Below are 19,377 nucleotides of genomic sequence, written 5' to 3' on the forward strand. Positions count from 1 at the left end.
CTTCTTCTGAGCTGGCTCGGTGGTCGCGCCGTCTTCTGGGAGAGTCTGTTTTCCCGGTAAGCCGGCACTCGCGTTACCGCGCGATTTCTTACCCATGGCTGGGTCAGCGAGAGCGTCACTATACAACGCGGAGCTAATTCGACTTGCGAACGTACGAACGAAACTAGAGAGAATTCAAATCGACTGAACTGCTCAACAGTCTGGCAGCGAATGAGCTGATACCAGACAGCAGCGCTGCTTTATATTTTTTTTAGGTTAAAGCAGAATAATGTGCAACCAAGTGGTATAAAAGCTACAAGGACTCCTCCCATTATGAGTAGTTTGCTATCAAGTAGCGACACTGGCTATTTTCTTTTTGCGTACACGGCGAATGAGAACGACCCAAATTTGAGGTTAGTTCACTCATAATCGCCAAAAGTGTAGGAACTCAGCGATGAGTAAATTTGTCTCATGATTTCGTGTGGAAAACCTAAAAAATCTGCCAGAAAATGAGGAGATTGACGAAAATTTTATTCAGTCTCGGAGTAGTGCCAATAGACTGAGTGAATCCAATCTTTATTTTTCTCAAATTCGGGAATTTTTCCCTGGAAAATCCTGGAAAAACCTGGGAAACTCATCGCTGAGTTTCTGCACTTTATTTCTTATTTCTGAGATAACTAAACTCAAATTTGGGTCGTTCTCATTCGCCGTGATAGATATCGGCGTCTGTGGTTAGCGTGATTACCTCTCACCCCAGCAGGCCTGGGTCCAATCTCAGTCGGCGCCATCGGCATGTTCTAAGGCATAACATCTCTGGGAGCTGCCTCCCTGGCGTCGGTAGCATTGGAGCTCAGTACGGAAAACAAATCTCGCGTCACTTTTCAATAGGTCCTATCTACATTGATCGATTCTCTTCATCGATACTCTCTTTCGTAAATAACTCGGCTTCACAAATCTGGATCAACAATAGAAAAGAGCCCATCAGCATTTGTAAACAAACCGTTCCAAAGCCCTATACTCACAAAGCGAAGGCCACCCACACAAACCAACACCATCATCGGATAGGGGAAACTTCTACCTACAAGATGTTGGTGTTGGTTTGTGTGAGCGGCCTTCGATTTGTGAGGCTTTGGAACGGTTTGTTTACAAATGCTGATGGGCCCTATTCTATTGTTGATCCAGAAATGTTTAATGACGAATGACATCGTCGAATTAGATGCTACATTGTTGCTTCTTCCATCGAAAATATGCGGCCGTGGTGATTCAAAGTTGATCAAGGTTGATCAAAATAATTTGTATCCCTACTTCCAGTTTGATTACATGAGCATTTTGTGTGGTCGGTGGTTCTGAATATGGACAAACAGGCAGATGAATTCTATTCCTACTCTTTTCTGTAATAAGCTTGGTGGCCCTGAAAAGAGCCGTTTTGTTTCCAATGTTGGTGATGATTTAACCTCCGAAACCAAAAAGAGTGCGTCTATGTCACTTCAAAAACGTAGATGACATCCATGGCCGCTTACGCTTGGCGTGTTTAGTGTAGGTGACAGCATCACGGATCTCATTTTTCAGGAACACCTTCAGCACACCTCGTAAATCAAACCGGAGATACGTCAGACACCGCCACGGCGAGCCAGACGACGGATGGTGGTTATCTCGAAGAATTTGCGTTTGGTTCTGAACATGGCGATGAGTGTGTAAAATATTACGCAATTCCATCCTCCCTATTCGCACGCGCCCGAGGATCGGAGGCGAATGCCACTTCGACTTGTTTCGTCTACTTACTACTCTCTGATGACTGTGCTGGGGAAGCAGCATATTCATGCAGGTAATTGGTGGATTTGTTAGTTAATTCGACGCTTTTGGACAATGCTGGACATTTACCAGTTTTTCAATAGTTTCTTGTTGAAAATCAACATTCAATGCGTAGCTATATTTCTGATCGATTGGTGATAAAATTATTGAAATTGGACCAGGGGCAGCTGAGTTATAAACGTTCAAAATCTTTCTTAATTTGTTACATGTTCCATTTTCGGTTTTCACAAAGTGTACCCCCATATAGAAATCAAAGACGTAGTCCTACGTCAAAATTCTTCCACCCATTGAATTATCATAACATTGCTGCATTCGTAGCATTCCGATATAATCTATTCAAAATACGTAACATCCCATCTAACAATGTATACCAGTTGTGTTGCCGATGAATGGTTAAATTACCTTGAAAATGTGTGAACGTCTTGCAACGGTCAAATCCCCGTACTAAACAATACCGATACACTTTTTGTAGAATTTTTGTTCATACTATATTTTGAAAATAACGTGTCAAAAGATGTTAGTCATGCAAGTGCAGTTAAGTGTTGAACCGGAAAAAATAAACAAAGAATATTCTAATTGACCGGCAAATTAATGGCTTTTGCTATTAGAGGATTTCAAGAATTTCAAGAAATTCCTCTAAAATAGGAATGGTTTATGCAAACGCAAATGAAATGTCGGTCAAAGCAACCAAATTTCAACAACCTGTATTTCGCTTACCACACCTTCCAGAACTTCGAGCTGTGCAGTTATAGCATTAATCGTAGCACATGAGATGAGGCACATGAGATCAGCGCGAGCCTTGCGCACGCCAGGAATTTTGGGTGTCGCATTTGTTTCTCGCTCGTATCTTATTCTCGCGTGTCTCTTTCTCGCTCGTCACATGTTGTTTTCGTTGCGACAGGAGACGGTTTGTTGAGAGTCTCGGCAGCACATTTTTGCACACACGAGGAAAATGTAACTCTGCTACTAACTCAAGGTATCTTCCAAATCAGCTTTAAAATTGCATTTTTTTTTTAATCAAATTTTAAATTTAGTTCTCTATATCCGTAATACGCGCGCGAGGCTCAAACCTTTGTACACTATTTTTTTTAAATCTACTACCATTAAATCAAATTTAAAAAATCCATCATCACCCTCGTGGCGAACAGAAATAGTTTTTGCAGTGCTACAATAATTAATAAAAAGTCGTTATGACAGCTATCCATATAAAATAATCCGTTATAGATAACTTCGACAAGATACATAACGTGTCAATTCATAGAAAAAATCATTGGATAACTGTTAAAATGACAGTGTGAAATACAATTTCTTTTAAATTCTGTAAGTGTTGTTGAACATTTTATATGTCTAGGCATCGAATTGAAAAAATTATTCCTTTAACATATAATGAATTTTGTGTAGCACAAGTCAAGAAATGTGGTGTTCTTATTTCAACCGCGTTTCTAGTATTATATCTATGAAAGTTACTTCCTCATTCAAATCAATCACACAAATATCGAGGCAGCAAACCGTTAACTACTTTAAAAATGAACACCATAGTCAAATATACAGTTCTTTTCTTCACCGACAACCATTGTAAGGCGTCTAGCATCAAAGTGGAGGAAGTGAATCTATTGCATCTCAAAATCAAACGCATTATTTTACTCTGCAAGCGCTGTAATCGCGATATTTGCGTTGCATTGGCCAAAAATAAAATGGAAGGGCAAAAGTCTAGATGAGGAGAGATGATTGATTTGTAAAACTGTATTTGATAGGCAATAGTTAAAGCGTTTTTCAGTCGACATAGAATTCCATACTTCTTGGCAATTTTCTTGATGACATTGTCAATGTGAGAGTTGAACTTGTGTTTGTCATCAATAATCACGCCAAGATATTTTATCTCCTGAACGCGATCAATAGTCTTATCATCAATTGGAACAGAGACGTTCTCATTTAATTGATTCCGCGAAATTACCATAAATTTAGTTTTACTTGTTTTCAATTTCAACAGCTTATACTTCAACCATCTACTTAGAGAACGTAAATCCTTAACTGCAATGATTGTGATGCACTGGAAGCAATATTGGCCGATTGTATGTGTCATACACATACTTTACGACTTCTTCTTGTAATTTCCAAGTACTGATTACCATTATAAGATCTAATGATTTCATAATTACGAAAAACAATATTTTATAGCAAGTGAGTGGAAGCAACCCTGCCTGGGGCACTCCAAGGTTATTCCCCACGGGAATGGAAACAGAATCATTAAAAACAGTATTTGCTGGTCAAAAGATCATATATGATTACCTTTGTATGAGCCCCGTCACATTGATCAATCCCACGCAATGAGAAGGCGGACTCTCTCTGGGCGCGCAGGAAGTCGAATTTTATGACAGACAATTTAGTGCGTCAGAGCACCCTTTCGAGTTGGCAAACCGATTGGGACACTGGAAATCTTAGACGGTGGTTACATTCAATTATTCCTAATGTTTCTTTGAGAGCTTGGACTTAAGTCGTGACTTCATTCGCGTGATGAGTAGACTTATGTCCAACCACTACTCACTAGATGCTCATCTCAATAGAATAAACCTCGTGGACAGCAACATCTGTCGGTGTGGAAACGGTTACGATACCATCGATCTCGCAGTTTGGCAATGGACGGATAATGACGCTGCCAGATAGCGACTTTTGAATACCCTCGAGCCCCAAGTAAGACAGTATTTACCCTTTTCCAAAATGAAGCGATACAGTAATTATTTATGATACCAACTGCAATATAGGTATTTTTGGTTATTAATTTAATGATTATTGAATGAAAAACAGTGAAAGTAGGGGTAATGGCTCTTGGCTGTTAAAGTTGACGTTTGGGCCGATGACAATCACAAAATTTCCATTTTACAAAGCATATGGTGCGCCCCAACCTGGGGGCAAGTTGATAACTCCAGTGTGTTGCTAGTGTACCCCGATTATTTTGTGCTGGTGGTTCTGTCTAACTCTCAAATTTCAGAAGTTTTATCTGAATAGAACGAATGTGGAAATTGGAACACGTCGTTTTGATTTTCTTAATACATTATTATTTTACGAAACTATTTTTTTTTGTTCAGTTGAGGTCAGCGTCGTATGTCTTTGAGCTTAAATATGCTTTGTATAAGGAAAATATGTTATTGTCATCGAATTAAACGAAACTAATGAGAATTGAGTGAGGATACTTTCGGTGTTTTTTTATACTACGTTGATTAGAATAAACCAGAGTATTTTTATTTCTATTCGATTATATGAGAAAATGAACCTCCATCAATTGGTATCAATTCGGTTGGATTTATTTCAATTCACCACGAAAATCATATATTCGCTCTTTTCATATGGCATTCTTGCTTGTCGTTTGACGTCCACACATGGTGAAAAAAAAAAGTTGGTTTATCATAGAGAAATACCGTTGCGATGGTTAAGGACAATCCCTCGTGTTTCATGCGTGCAAAAATTTGCATCGTGATGAACTTTGATTCCAATGTAACGTTTGGTTCTGTTGTTATTGGATGTTTTCTGATGTTTTATGCGTGCAACAATGAAGTTAGATTCTCTTGTAACGTTTAATACTGAAATCAACGTATGTGTCAAATTTTACATCGTCAAGGCGTTTGATTCTTATGTAACATTTATGTATTTTTATGTACTTCGACGTCACATTGAAGTCTGAATACATTAAGGGTGTTGTTGTATTCAAATTTAATGTTTTGAAGATGTCTGCTGATCTTTCCTACATTAAAAATTCTATTCGGGGAGTGAATACCCGGCAATGGACTGAAGCCGGCACGAGTGCTCCTAAGCGGGCGAGGGAGGCTCGATGAGTCGGAAAGTTTATAGCGTCAGTTTTCTGGGATTGTCACGGCATACTCTTCGTGGACTACCTCGAAAAAGGAAAAACCATCAACAGCGAGTATTACCATAGAGGTAACTCTAAGACCAGAAGGTCCCGAAGAAACGTGCTCAACTTTTTGGTTCAGCTCTAGTACTCTCTTCGGTCCCAAGATAATCGATGCACCCCTCGCGTCGAAACATAGGAAAACCCACGAACCCCTCATTTTATCTGTCAAACTTTCATAGCGAATCAAAACAAACATAGTGTATAATATGGACCAACAGGTCTGTGCCATAAAAAGGGAGGAAACATAGTGTAGTACTAGAATTTAGACTAGAATGACTTGACCATTGACTAGAATATATGGTTTGTGCCAAGTCAGTTTTTTACCAAACGAGCTTAAATTTTGAGAAGTTAATAAAGGACCCGATTTGGAACAGATTTTGCACTGATCATCCTGAAGTATTAAAAAATATTATGAGAAGTTTTTTTTTTCTGAGCACCTGAAAGGCTTGGGAATATTTTCTGAGTAATCTAGTTTCTTGCGAGTAATCTGAAAGACGTGATTTCAATGTTTAGATAGTAGAAGATCTCCAGAATGATACTTGGATCAACCTTAAGTATTGAAAAAATATCTAGAGAAGGCTTTGGAGATCTCTGATCACCTGATAGTTTTAGGAATATTATCTGAGTCACCTGGTTCCACGAGATAATATCTAAGAGACGTGATTTGAATTATTAAACTGTTTGAGCTATTCAAAATGGTGCCTGATGAACCTCATGTCTAGAAAAAATATCTTAAGGATTTCATGGAGTTCACTGAGCAGAAGACCGTGTGTTAGAACCCAAACACATTACTGAGTTGATAGGGTCACGTCGATGGCTTAAACCATGCTTTAGACGATCGCATCATTTTCTAATGTGTCCATCCTTCCCTCTAATAAAAACATCCTTCTCGTGTTACCGTTTGGTAACATTTGATTCAGTTGGTGTAAGAGTAGGGTTAATGTGGTATAGCTAGATAACTCCTTAACGTAACTTTTAAAGCGACCGATAAGTTACAACCGTGGAGATGCAACGATTGTCGAACTAACAATTCTTTCCCTATCCAACTACCTTAAGAACGTGGTTGGCGCCGTTCTTGACCTGAAAAGTAATGACAGATTTTGCACACGAAAATGGATTACATGGTTCTTTCTGCAAAATTCGCTAGGTCTGGTCAATCACGGAGTAGCAGCTACTGAATTGTATGGTCGTCAATGCTCATGCTAATGCTCATTTTGTGACCATCGTCGCCGGTACGTAGACAATCCTTAGTGAAAAGAACTCGGTTGAAACTTCGAAAATCTGATTTTCTCGTTAAAATATGACATAAACAGTTCGAAAAAGTAGTGTTAATTTCTGTCACTATGATGCACATAAATGGATCGCCATAATCATTCATTATATCATTCAGTTTTACATTGAAGATCGTGTAAGATTATGGAAGATGCCATGAGATATTCCATATATTGTTTGCAATCGCCCATCCTTGTAACCAACATTTCTAGCAAGCTGTTGGTTTACGTGAAAAGGAAGTTTACTTTTATACATCTGAACCGAAAAATTTGGAAAAAAAGGTTTTGATGTGGCAAGCCATTTGCTCCTGTGGCTTGAAGAGTTCTTCGTATTTCACAACGGGACAATCAATGGTGAAAATTACAGAAACGAATGCATCAAAAAACAGCTTTTACCCACACAGCAAAAAAATAATTTTAATACCACATCAAAGTGGATGCACTTCAATCGTGTCAAAAATATGGTGTAATATTACTTGCCAAAAAGGACAAAATTATCATGAATACAGTGCATGGACTGACATTACGTTGCTTTTACTGTTTTTGTTTATTTGTGTGGCCATAAATATTGCATGAGATTTTCGACATGATTGAAGTGCATCCTCTTGGATGTAATATTAAAATTTATTTTTTGCTGTGCATCTACCGAAAGCATACGGATCCTACATTTTATGGCCGGATCTGGCATCTGCTCACCATGCTTTTACTACGTTGGAGATGCTCAAGAAGAAAAAATCTATTTTGTTGAAAAATTCCAAAATCCCCCAAACTGGCCTGAACTGCGTCCTACCGACTGATACTGGGCAACAATTAAACGGCATCTTAAAAAAGATGGAAAAGCTCTGTTGACTATTTCAAGAAAAATTGGTCTGCAGCACAACGAAAAGTTAAGAAGAAAGTTGTGCAAAATCTAATAGGCGGTATCAAGAGAAAAGCCCGAGCGTTCTTCAGAAATGAAAAGTAAACATTCAAACTAACGTGCAATCGGTCATATGTATGTTGATTTTCATTTATATAAAGTAAACTTATGAATTTGTTCGGAAATAAATATTTTCCTTTGAGAAACAGGTGCCTACTTTCATTAATGAACAGTCTTATAAATATATGTCTATCTTGCTAAACTTATCAATGCTGATGGAGAATCACGATTAACTTATGAAAATGGCTTATTTTCTACAAAAAAATTGATTTTGATGAACGTAAATTTGAAATATCTCGAAAACGGTTATATTTAGTTTGTTAGTTTGTTTGAAAGTTTGTCCATCCTAGAGTTGTTTTCAAAACTTCTAAAAAAATATAAAAAAAATTAAAAATACGTGTTATTTTTGTTATTTGAATTTTGAGTTTTATTTATTTTTTTTATTTTTGTAAAAAAACTAAAAAAAAATCCGTGTATATTTTTTTTATAAAGCCTTATTAGTTTCCTACAACTCCTTATTAGTAAATTTTTTTTCTACAACCAACTGTTTTCGAACAACATTTTTTTTTAAAGTTTGTGTGTAAAAACACATAGGCCCTTTTCAAAAATTACCCTTGAGTCAAAAGGATCTCCTCTCTTGCGGAAAATACTTGGTCTATCATACTGAAAATATGGGCAAAGTATCATCCAAATTGAAGATGGTCGAGCACGATTTCAGGTTTTTTCAGCTCATTCTGGATGGAATCCCTCTATTCTGGTAAATATCAGGGAATGGATCCAGATGTGAACCACAAACGTAAAGCACTTCATCAAGGTATTCATCAATTTTGGCTGAAGTACCTTTTTCTAGTGCATATTTAGTGTACAGCAATCTCGGAAACTCACATTCGGTGTAATCTGGTCGTAGTTTTACTAGTATGTTCCAAGATAATCATTCGGTTACGGAACAATAAACATCTACAAAATCGTTGTATTTTTATTGTTATATTGCTCTGAAGTAGGAAGCCATTATATAATCTTGAATACTTCATTCGACACTCGTACCGACTTATGAGCAGGAATCCTCGGTACATTTTTTTTTATTTGAAAGGTGTACGTTGTGCAACGAACATGATTATTAAAGAACTTGCGAACAGGATCGATGCTCAAAACCTGACTTTTGGCTACTTTACTGCTCAAATCGGTATCCGGTCAAACACGTATTTTTTTGTTTTAACGGCGCCGGTGGTGTAGTGGTAAGCGTGATTACCTCTCACCCCAGCAGGCCTGGGTTATATACCAGTCGGCGCCGCCGGGATGTTCTGAGGCATAACATCTCTGATCACGCCTTCCTTCGGATGGGAAGTAAAGCCGTTGGTCCCCGGTTCATGAGTTGATGGGTCGATAGATAGGGTCCAGGTGTGGGAGCTGCCTTCCTGGCACGTCGGTAGCATTGGTGCTCAGCACGGAAAACAAGATCGACGAAAAAAACAAACCAAAAGAAAACGTATTTTTTGTTTTCTCAAATAATTGATTTCATGGTCCGTAGCTGGATCTCTGACCAACACGTTCTCTCCTTTGTACGTCAACGCTTCAAAACCATGTGTAAGAAGATCTAGCGAATCTTTGAGCCCGTTGCGAGCCAACTTTCGATATTCAACCTCAGGATGTTTGTCCTGCGCCTTTCTCCATTGTTTCTTAGAAAGTAGTGAACGTACTTTATTCTCGTCAGTCCCCAGATGATTCCGTGAAAGAGCAACACCAATTAAAGCCAGATTGGCAGTACTTACTCATGAATCGTTCTACTGGATTTATGATCGCGATGTTCGGCGGCGTACGTAGCACATAAGAAGTCCAAATCACGTTCGAAAAAGAGTGCGATCTAGCTTAGAATCACTTGGACTGATGTTGAGTTGTGATTTGGACCACCATCTGTGCCGATGAACAGAATAGATCTTTCTCGATCATCTTCTTCAGCATGGTGCATGTGAAAAGGCAGTGGACGACTGGCGTCCTACCTGCCTTCTGTTTCGCACCGTAGTAGTGATCCACGTGGAATTCATGCAGTGTTCGTTTTTGAAGTCCCAATTTGATGTTGAAACGTTCATAGTAGAGTTTTGCAATCAATGCAGTTAAATTTCTCGGAGTGAATTGCAACCGGAAATACTTATAAGAAGGAATACAATTTTGGTCCGAATCACGAAACAGTTCCTCCATCTTTTTCTCACTCTTTTTCATTAAATCGCGTAGTGACACACACAAAAGGTTGACCCATGCCTTTTCTCGTCGGCTACCGCATAATCGTTTATAGCCATCACTTGCTCAGCAGCGTTCCAAAAATTGGCAAATTTATCATGGTTAGATCCATGTGTCTCCTCGTCGACCATTAAGGCCTCAGGAAGATCGTATACTTCTTCGAGTAAAAAATGTATGCCAGAATATCTTCCTCCGTACAGTCTTCACCATCTGAAACAAGGATAGATTCTAGTGAGATTGCTAGAAATTGAAGGAAAGGATATTTACCAACTTTGCCTATTGTTTCGGCAGACCATTTTGCATTCGTTCCATATAGTTCCAGGAGCCTTTTCGACTTGTCTGGTTTTACCCTTTCGACGATATTCCTTTCAATATCAGCGATCACGCACCCCAGAGCACACACCCCCTTCTTCTGAAGTCTTCCAAATGAATGTTGCATGCGATTTGAACGATCGATACAGCTGAACAGTAAAGTTGAAGTATAAACCGGAAATGTAGCTAAATTTTGCTCGCCGGTCTGATGCTGCCAAGAAAATTACGTTTACTGCAACATATGGTGAAACCAATGTCAATTTTTGTTCCAAATCGAAATATAGAAGTTTATGCAAACTTCCAGTGGTAAGATCGGGTTCGATGGTCTGAAAAGAGCGATTATCAATACATGCAACAGTTGACAAGACCTTATTTCGGGTCGACTCGGTTCTGCCGAGATGATGAATGTAGTCTGCAATCGATTTTTGCAGCGAACTGATTTCAAACGCCATTCCTCGAATCGAAAAAAACAGATTTCGTTTCGAGGTGGTTCAGTCTTTCGAAATGCTCGACTACCGACGACATAAACAGGTCCATCTCTGATTTTTAAAAAACACGAAAACCAAGCTTTCGCCGCTGCAGATAGCTAACCAAGCTGTTGAAGATACCATCTCGACCGTCATTTTCTTGGCGCTTCGGAGGAAGCTCCAGTGATCAGAGATCTTATGCCTCAGAACATCCCGGCGGCGCCGACTGGGGTTGAACCCATGCCTGCTGAGGTGAGAGGTAATCACGCTTACCACTACACCACCGGCGCCGCTAACTTTTGGAATATTTAACGCTATGGACAATTGGAAATTGACAAAAATAGTTGAACAAGAACATTAGGTAAAATGTTTGAAGTTTTTGATAGTACATTGTTTTGTGAAATTTCTACACACTAAGATTATTTTACCGAAATCTGTGAAATTTTACTGAAATCTCAACAGCTGAACGTTCGTTACAAAGTTCGGGGATTTTTCACAGATTTTCTGTGATTTTTCACAGATATTCATTGAAAAATTACAGGAAAACTGTGAAAAATCACCCAACTGTTGACCTAACGTTCAGCTGTTGAGATTTCGGTTAAATTTAACAGATTTCCGTAAAATAATCTTAGTGTATACACAGGAAACAATTTTTGAGACATTCCAAATCGTTTTCTGTGCACCGATTACATTTAAAAGCTTGCTAACAAGTAGTTTAAAAATATTACCTAAAGTTGATGTTCTACAAATTTTGTCAATTTTCAAGTTTCCATTTTTTTTTTTTTTTTTAACTCTTTATTTGTTCCAAATTCATAATAAATTACATTTCATTTTTAACCTAGGTGCTCCAGTTACTGCAGTAACGTACCAGCCTTAATTGTTATGATATATATCTAAGTGTTTTTACATTGTTCATGTCTTGGCAATTAAGTATTTTAAACAGGTTTTTTAACCTGCATGTCAGTATAACAATTGATATCTTAAAACTAAAAACTAAAACTAAATCTTATCTAAGTAAAAATGCAAAAATTGAGTTCGTATTGATGTGAAGCATCATTCTATTCAAAATTATCTTTTCAAAAAGTTTACTTATTGAAGAAAGCAAACTTATTGGGCGGTAGCTAGAAGCTTCAGCTGGATTTTTATCCGGCTTCAAAATTGGAACAACTTTTGCAATTTTCCATTTATCAGGAAAGTATGCCAAATGGAAACATCTGTTAAATAATTTTACCAAGAAAGACAAGGTACTCTCTGGGAGTTTTTTGATGAGGATATAGAAAATTCCATCATCACCTGGAGCTTTCATATTTTGAAAATTTTTAGTTATAGACCTTACTTCGTCCAAATCAGTCCCCCAGGAATCATCAAAAATATTTTCCCGAGAGAAAATATTCAGAAAATCCCGAGCAACCTGATTCTCAATAGGACTAGTAAGACCCAAACTGAAATTATGGGAACTCTCGAATTGCTTAGCAAGTTTCTGAGCTTTTCCCAAATTTGTGATCAAAATTTTACCACCTTCTTTAAGCGCTGGAATAGGCTTTTGAGGTTTTTTCAAATTTTTTGTGAGTTTCCAAAAGGGTTTGGAACTCGGGTCTAATTCGGAAATATTATTTTCAAAAGTTTTGTTCCTCAGGGCAGAGAATCGCTTTTTAATTTGTTTTTGCAAATCCCGCCAGATAACCTTCATGGCAGGATCGCGTGTTCTTTGATATTGTCTCCTACGGACATTTTTAAGACGGATCAAGAGCTGAAGATCGTCGTCTATTATAATTGAATCGAATTTAACCTCGCATTTTAGTACTGAGGCAGCTCTTGCTTCAACTATAGAAGTAGTCAAAGATTCAAGAGCATAATTATTTTCATCTTTGGTTTGCAAAGGAATGTTTGGATCGAAGTTATATTCCATAAATGTTCGATACTGCTCCCAATCAGCTCTATGGTAATTGAAAGTAGAGCTGTTGGGATTACAAATTATTTCTTGGGATATTTCAAAACTTACTGTAAGGTGATCAGAACCGAAGTCAGCATGGGTAACCAGTTGGCTACAAAGTTGACATGAATCAGTTAAGACCAAATCAATAGTGGAGGGATTTCTTGCAGAAGAAAAGCATGTTGGGCTGTTTGGATATTGAATAGTGTAATAACCTGCAGAACAATCATCAAACAGAATATTACCATTGGAATTGCTTTGAGCATTATTCCATGAGCGGTGTTTTGCATTAAAATCACCAATAATGAAGAACTTAGACCTATGACGGGTAAGTTTCTGGAGGTCACCCTTGAGAAAATTCTTTTTCTGGCCTACGCATTGGAATGGCAAATAGGCAGCTATAAACGTAAGTTGTCCAAATTTTGTTTCAACAGAAACTCCCAAAGTTTCAAAAACTTTGGTTTCAAATGAAGAAAGAATTTTATGTTTGATTCGTCTATGAATAATGATGGCAACGCCACCACAGGGTCCATCAAGACGATCATTTCTATAAATCAAGTAATTTGCGTCCTTCTTAACCTTATGGCCAGGTTTAAGGAACGTTTCAGTTATAACGGCAATATGCACGTTATGAACTCTCAAAAATTTAAATAGCTCGTTTTCATTATCTTTAAGAGATCGAGCATTCCAATTTACAATATTTAATGCTTTAAAATCCATTACTGAATTTTAAAGTCATGACAATATTATTTGCAAATTTTACTCCAGTTTGAATAGCATCAAACATGGAGTTAGATTTAAGCATATCAGAAATCATGTCAATTAATGAATTCTGTAAAAATTCCATTTTAGGAGCAGTAATGCTTCCTAAGTCAAAATTGTCAAAATTTCCGTTAGAACGTTGGTAAGTATTTTGATTTCTACCCGCTGCAATAGCAGCATAGGTAGCTCCATTAACTCGCTGAACATTGTAAGCAGCGAGGAGAGTAGGTACAGATGAAACATTTGAAGCAGGGGTGATATTTGTACCTACGGGAACGAATGTAGAATTTGTTCCTCGCTGACCGTTGTTAACAGCAGAGGAATTTGTACCTGGTCGGAAACGTGGAGCGTTTCCTACCTGACGGTTAGAACGAGATTGTAGGATCGCTTTGCGAGTCTTACATTCCCAAAAATTGGATTTGTGGTTTTCACCACAATTTGAACATTTAAATTTCTTAGGATCTTCCTTCACAGGACAGTCGTCCTTTGCGTGAGAGGAATCACCACAATTCATGCATTTAGCTGGCATGTAGCAATTTTTAGTTCCGTGACCCCATCCCTGGCACTTACGGCACTGAGTGAGGTTTTGGAAATTTCCTCCAGTCTTCCTGAAGTGTTCCCACTTCACTCGGACATGGAGCATTAGGCTAGCTTTTTCTAAGGCCTTAAGGTTGTTTAGTTCACTAGACTTGAAGTGAACTAAATAAAAATCATTAGAAATCCCGTTGCGCGAATCGCCAGGACGGGATTTCATTTTCATTTTGATTACTTGGAGTGGCACAACTCCAAGTAATTTTGCCAGTTCATCTTTGATCTGATCCAGGGATTCACCACTGGGCAGTCCTTTCATGACAACCTTGAACACACGTTCAGTTTTGGTGTCGTAAGTAAAAAATTTATGCTTCTTCTCAGTAAGATACTTGAGAAGACATTTAAATCCGTCCAAGGTTTCAGCCAATACACGGCATTCACCCCGACGTCCAATTTGTAGAGAAAACTTAACTTTCACGAAGTTCAAAAGTTTCATGCGAAGAGCATGGAAATCGGACGTGGTTATCACAATAGGGGAATCTTTTCCTTCTTGGCATTAAGCCGGGAAAGTTTACTAGAATTTTTCTTGGATGATGGATCAGTCTCATCATCCGTGAGCAAATCAAATTGATTACTCAAATTAATTTCTTCAGAAGGGGGGTCAAGAGTTTGCCCCTTTCTTTTGCGTTTAGGCGCCATGGCGGCAGTAAATTTTTATCCAAATCGACTTCCAAGCAGATTACTATAAGAATCTGAAGGATCGAAGAGGAATTTTCCAAATCGATATCCAAGAAGGATTACCTCGGGTAGGGTCCAAACAAAGATCGAAGAGGAATGAGAGTTGAATAAGGTAGACAATTTTTACAGGTTGATCACTGAAAAGTGCTGTTTAAATTTGTTGTAGCTTTAGGTAGTAGTAACACTTCCTTCAGCAAAAAGCAAATAGATCCGCACGGCAAGAGAGCACGATGCGGACTGATTTTCAAGTTTCCATGGTTTTAAATATTCCAAAGGCTTTCTTTTTTCACGGGCTTCTATTAAAAAAAAAATCTATTTAAATTGAAGATACACTTTTCAAAAGATTTGCATTTTATCACTTTTTTTGAACTTTTACTTAAATAACAAAAAAATACCTTGTCTATTTTTCTCAGAAAAACTTTACTTTTCTCAAAAACTTTGTCTCATTCGTTATTTAGATCAGAGGTGACGCTTTCGTGTGACAATTTATTTAAAATTGTCAAAGATGCTGTTTTGGAAAAAAAAAAGATCCAAAAGGACCGAACTTTTGCAACAATGTGAATCATTGCCCATAACAAACAATTGTGCCAAGTTTCCAGCCAAGCAGAGATGGTCGAGTCAAATCTTTATATTTTATTTTTTTCTATTTGACGTGCATTGGTCAGGCAGTTTATGCAATGTATCAACTAGATTACCACTAAAAACATGAAAGTTCATATTTTCCACAGACCATCATCCAGACTCGTGTTTTTTTTATAGTATAACCACTCTCTGAACGTTTAGAGACGTAACACAGGCTCGCCCTTTGATGAGTGACCAACATACCGGTACTGTGACTAAACCTGACTTTATTCGGCAACGATTCCTTGTGGTCAATCATGTCAAGATCGATCATATATACACACTTAGAAATATTTACTTTTACACGAGACGTAACCCTTTTTGGAGGTAAATCGTGGAACGTAAACAAACATTTCATAGTTGAAGATGCTAATTTCAAATAACAGACTGTAGTGGTAATTTTTATACGATAGATGGAGTAAATTGAAGTATAGAGTTGATAGTTTCGTTAGAGTACGGCAGTGTAAAAATTGCATATAGATATAGAATAGCGAGCTAGGACAACTTTTAAGGAAGGTACAAATCGGTTTTTTCATCTCTCTTTACCAAACTCCTCCTTTGGAGAGGGATGGTGAGGGGTGTCCCTCCCCCCCCCCCGCCACCCCTGGGGGAACTGCTGGAACTGCTCCATGATACCGAATAACTTGAAATTTTCTCTGAAGATTCTTTAATCCATATTGCACACGTGTAATTTCCATGTACGTCTGAGATTATTACCATTTATTTATGTAAATATCGGATATTATTCACAAATCCAAAATTGACAGTTTGTTTGCATTTCGTTACAGACAATGTTACGCTTCATTCTGTCCATCATTATCTGTTTGAGGATCATCGGAGTCACCACTTCTGTCATCATCTTTCCTCACATCACCACCATAGAGACGAAACATCCTATAGTCAACGAGACAATGTATGCCGCATATCCGAACCTCTGGCTGTTGGATATGAGCAACCAAACGAGATTTGAATTCCCAGTTGACCAGGTTCTGCTGATACACGACTGTCTGACACATTACGTATGCAACAATTGTGGGATACATTCTATCTACCAGATATCCTTGTCGCAGCTACCAGAACTTACTTCTCTTATTGTAAATAATAACACCCTCCAGTACATACATCCAGATGCATTCGAGTACAATACGCTATTGAAAAAGGTCAGTCTGGTTGGCAATCAACTTTCTACATTCAATCCGGAAGCCACAATTCGGCACATGCCTGCGCTAAATATACTTTATCTAAGCAGCAACGAGCAATTTGATTTGAACAAGGTGGACCTTCAATCTCCAAGATTGATGCAATTATTTTGCAATTACTGCCACACTACCTTTCTCGTTCAGCAAACGCTGACCAACATGCCAAGACTTTCCGTGCTGTATCTGTCGTACAACGTAATAGACAGGATCGACGATGATGCTTTGATGCTGGCAAAATATATTAAGAGGTTGACAATCAACGGTAATAAACCCTTGCACCGATTGAACCTTACATCGACATCACTGATAGATCTCAACGCTGCAGAATGTAGTTTGAATGGCACGCTGGATACATCTCACTTACCGATGCTGGAATCTATCAACGTGAGAAATAATAGGATTGCTCGGATAAATGAGGATGGATTTCAGCAGAATCCAGATATAAAAATTATCTTGCTGGACGATAATTCAATCGAAAAGGTCCCCACAATACTACTAGGACTTCCTATGAACAGGTTGGAGCAGCTATGCATGGACAGGAATCCACTTCAACCGTGTAATCAAACTGATTATGCAAAGGAGCTGTACGAAATAAGAAGACTCCGCCGAAGTTGTTTGGATGATAAAAATCCTTTGCATGAGTTTGAAAACTATCTACCGATTACTACTGGAAAAGCGGTATATAAGAAAACTCCCATTCATCTTCGTAGTAGTGATGGATTAACAGTAGACCTTTCGGGCAGAGAAATTGTATACATAGAACCAGATTACCTAGTAGATGATAGAAATGTGACGAATGTTTTATTTGACGATAACCGTTCGTTTGAATTTCAACAGGATACGATATTTCTTAAAAGTTCTTCTGTTGAACTAATATCTTTACAGAATTGTTCAATCACAACATTATACGAGGCTACATTCAAAGAACTACCAAATCTAAAAACCCTGCATCTGCAGGGCAACCAAGTTCGATCAATTCATTCCCATTTATTGTTCAAAAATAACCCAACCTTAACATTTCTGAGCCTCTCACACAACAATCTTGAATTGATCGTTGCAAATGCATTTCAAAACCATTCCCAGTTAGAAGTCCTCCACTTAGACTGGAACGGCCATCTATCAAATAGCGCCCATGGTCCATTCCTTCTGAGCGCATCACTAAGGAAGCTCAGCTGCAGACACTGCCGGTTTGTACGGCTTGACAATATGGCCCTGACAGGATTACCAAATCTGATAGAACTAAACCTAGAACACAATCATATAGAACTATTGGAAGCTGATGCCCTTCGGTGGACTACGGAACTAAAATACCTTAATCTACGACATAACCGGCTGGTGGTTTTTAAACCGAACGTCTACCAGCTAAACCATATGAAGACACTTTGTCTAGCTGGTAATCCACAGTTTGACTTCGAACAATTGCTGTTGCATGACATTCAGAAGATTAAGCAGCTGAACAAAGATTGCCAAGACGAACAATTTTCCAACAACTTGGTTGAACGGTACAAATTAATAAAAGAAGTAAAAAATGGAACCATGGAGTTGGGACAAAGTAAACCTGTCTCATTAATGTACGTTGAAACATCATCTACCGTGTCTTTAACGGCAGATGTGAGTATTATTTTACTGATGGCCTGTAGCTTGGTCACTTATCAAGTATTATTTTTAAGTCATAATTTGTTTTGTCATCTATTTTTGAATTTCAATAATACACACGGTCTTTAGTCATACGGTCGTTAGGCATACGGTCGTTAGGCATACAGACGTTAGGCATAATGGACGTTGGGCATAAATGACGTTAGGCATAATGGACGTTATTGTCTACCCGATGAATTCCAGAAGGATGATTGCTGACTTCGGTGACAATAATGAAATAGCCTTAATTTTTGGAACTCATGAAAACTTGCGACGTCTTGGACAGGCAAAGTTGATACGTTTGCCACAGTTCCTTGTTTATTTCAGCAACTCGTCACTGTTCATGGAAGTATCGCTCCCTCTCATCAGCAGACAGTTCCGCTAGTTTTCATTCTGATGATAACAAAAACAGAATCGTTGTATCGAAAAGAATCCTGGAAGCAGCAGGTATGTTTTTGTTTTTTTGCTATTGAATGAAAAATCACAGAATTAACCATTCTTTATTTCATGAGCTGTTCTTTGAGGAAAACCTTTTCTTCTTTGGCAATTGCAATATGTGTGTAAGAATATATTACAACAAATGTGTGATTTTTTTATTTCTAGATGTGATTGATTTCAAGATATAGTTTAAAACTGTGCTTATTAAATAAACTATGTTTGTTTAACTTGTATCATTTTTTATTCAACGCTTAGCCTAATTTAAGCATTGTTTACCATGCTCGAAACAGGTTTCTAGAGTTGCACAGCAGTAAGGAATTTTATGCCTAACGTCCATTATGCCTAACGTATATTATGCCTAACGTCCATTATGCCTAATGCCTTTATGCCTAACGTCCATTATGCCTAACGTCCGTATGCCTAACGTCCGCATGCCTAACGTATTTATGCCTAATGGGGTACACTCCTCTGAGAGTGACGTATACGAGCGTCAATTTTGACCTAAATTTGCGGCATAAATGATCTGTGTATTTGTAATGGCGAACGTTATAGTTTATTTCACAGTGCTGTGATACATTGGATAAATTAAATGTGAAATTGTTCTTGTGCCGCGGTAGA

At 38.1% G+C, this 19,377-nt stretch overlaps 1 protein-coding gene across 2 annotated transcripts in view; it reads left to right on the forward strand.

The window, feature by feature from the left end:
- LOC135699380 (protein artichoke-like) overlaps window positions 1-18,594 on the forward strand; it is a 42,225-nt gene extending 23,631 nt beyond the window's left edge. For both annotated transcript variants that reach the window (XM_065219625.1, XM_065219624.1), the window contains exon 2: window positions 16,276-18,594. In XM_065219625.1, coding sequence (XP_065075697.1) covers window positions 16,276-18,411 — 2,136 coding nt within the window. In that variant the 3' untranslated portion in view covers window positions 18,412-18,594. The remainder of the gene's footprint in view (window positions 1-16,275) is intronic.
- The last annotated feature ends 783 nt before the right edge of the window (window positions 18,595-19,377 follow it).

Source organism: Ochlerotatus camptorhynchus, unplaced genomic scaffold (genome assembly GCF_037179485.1).
Source record: "Ochlerotatus camptorhynchus isolate MF236.1 unplaced genomic scaffold, CSIRO-AGI_Acam_v1.1 ptg000107l, whole genome shotgun sequence".
NCBI classification, from domain to species: Eukaryota; Metazoa; Arthropoda; class Insecta; order Diptera; family Culicidae; genus Ochlerotatus; species Ochlerotatus camptorhynchus.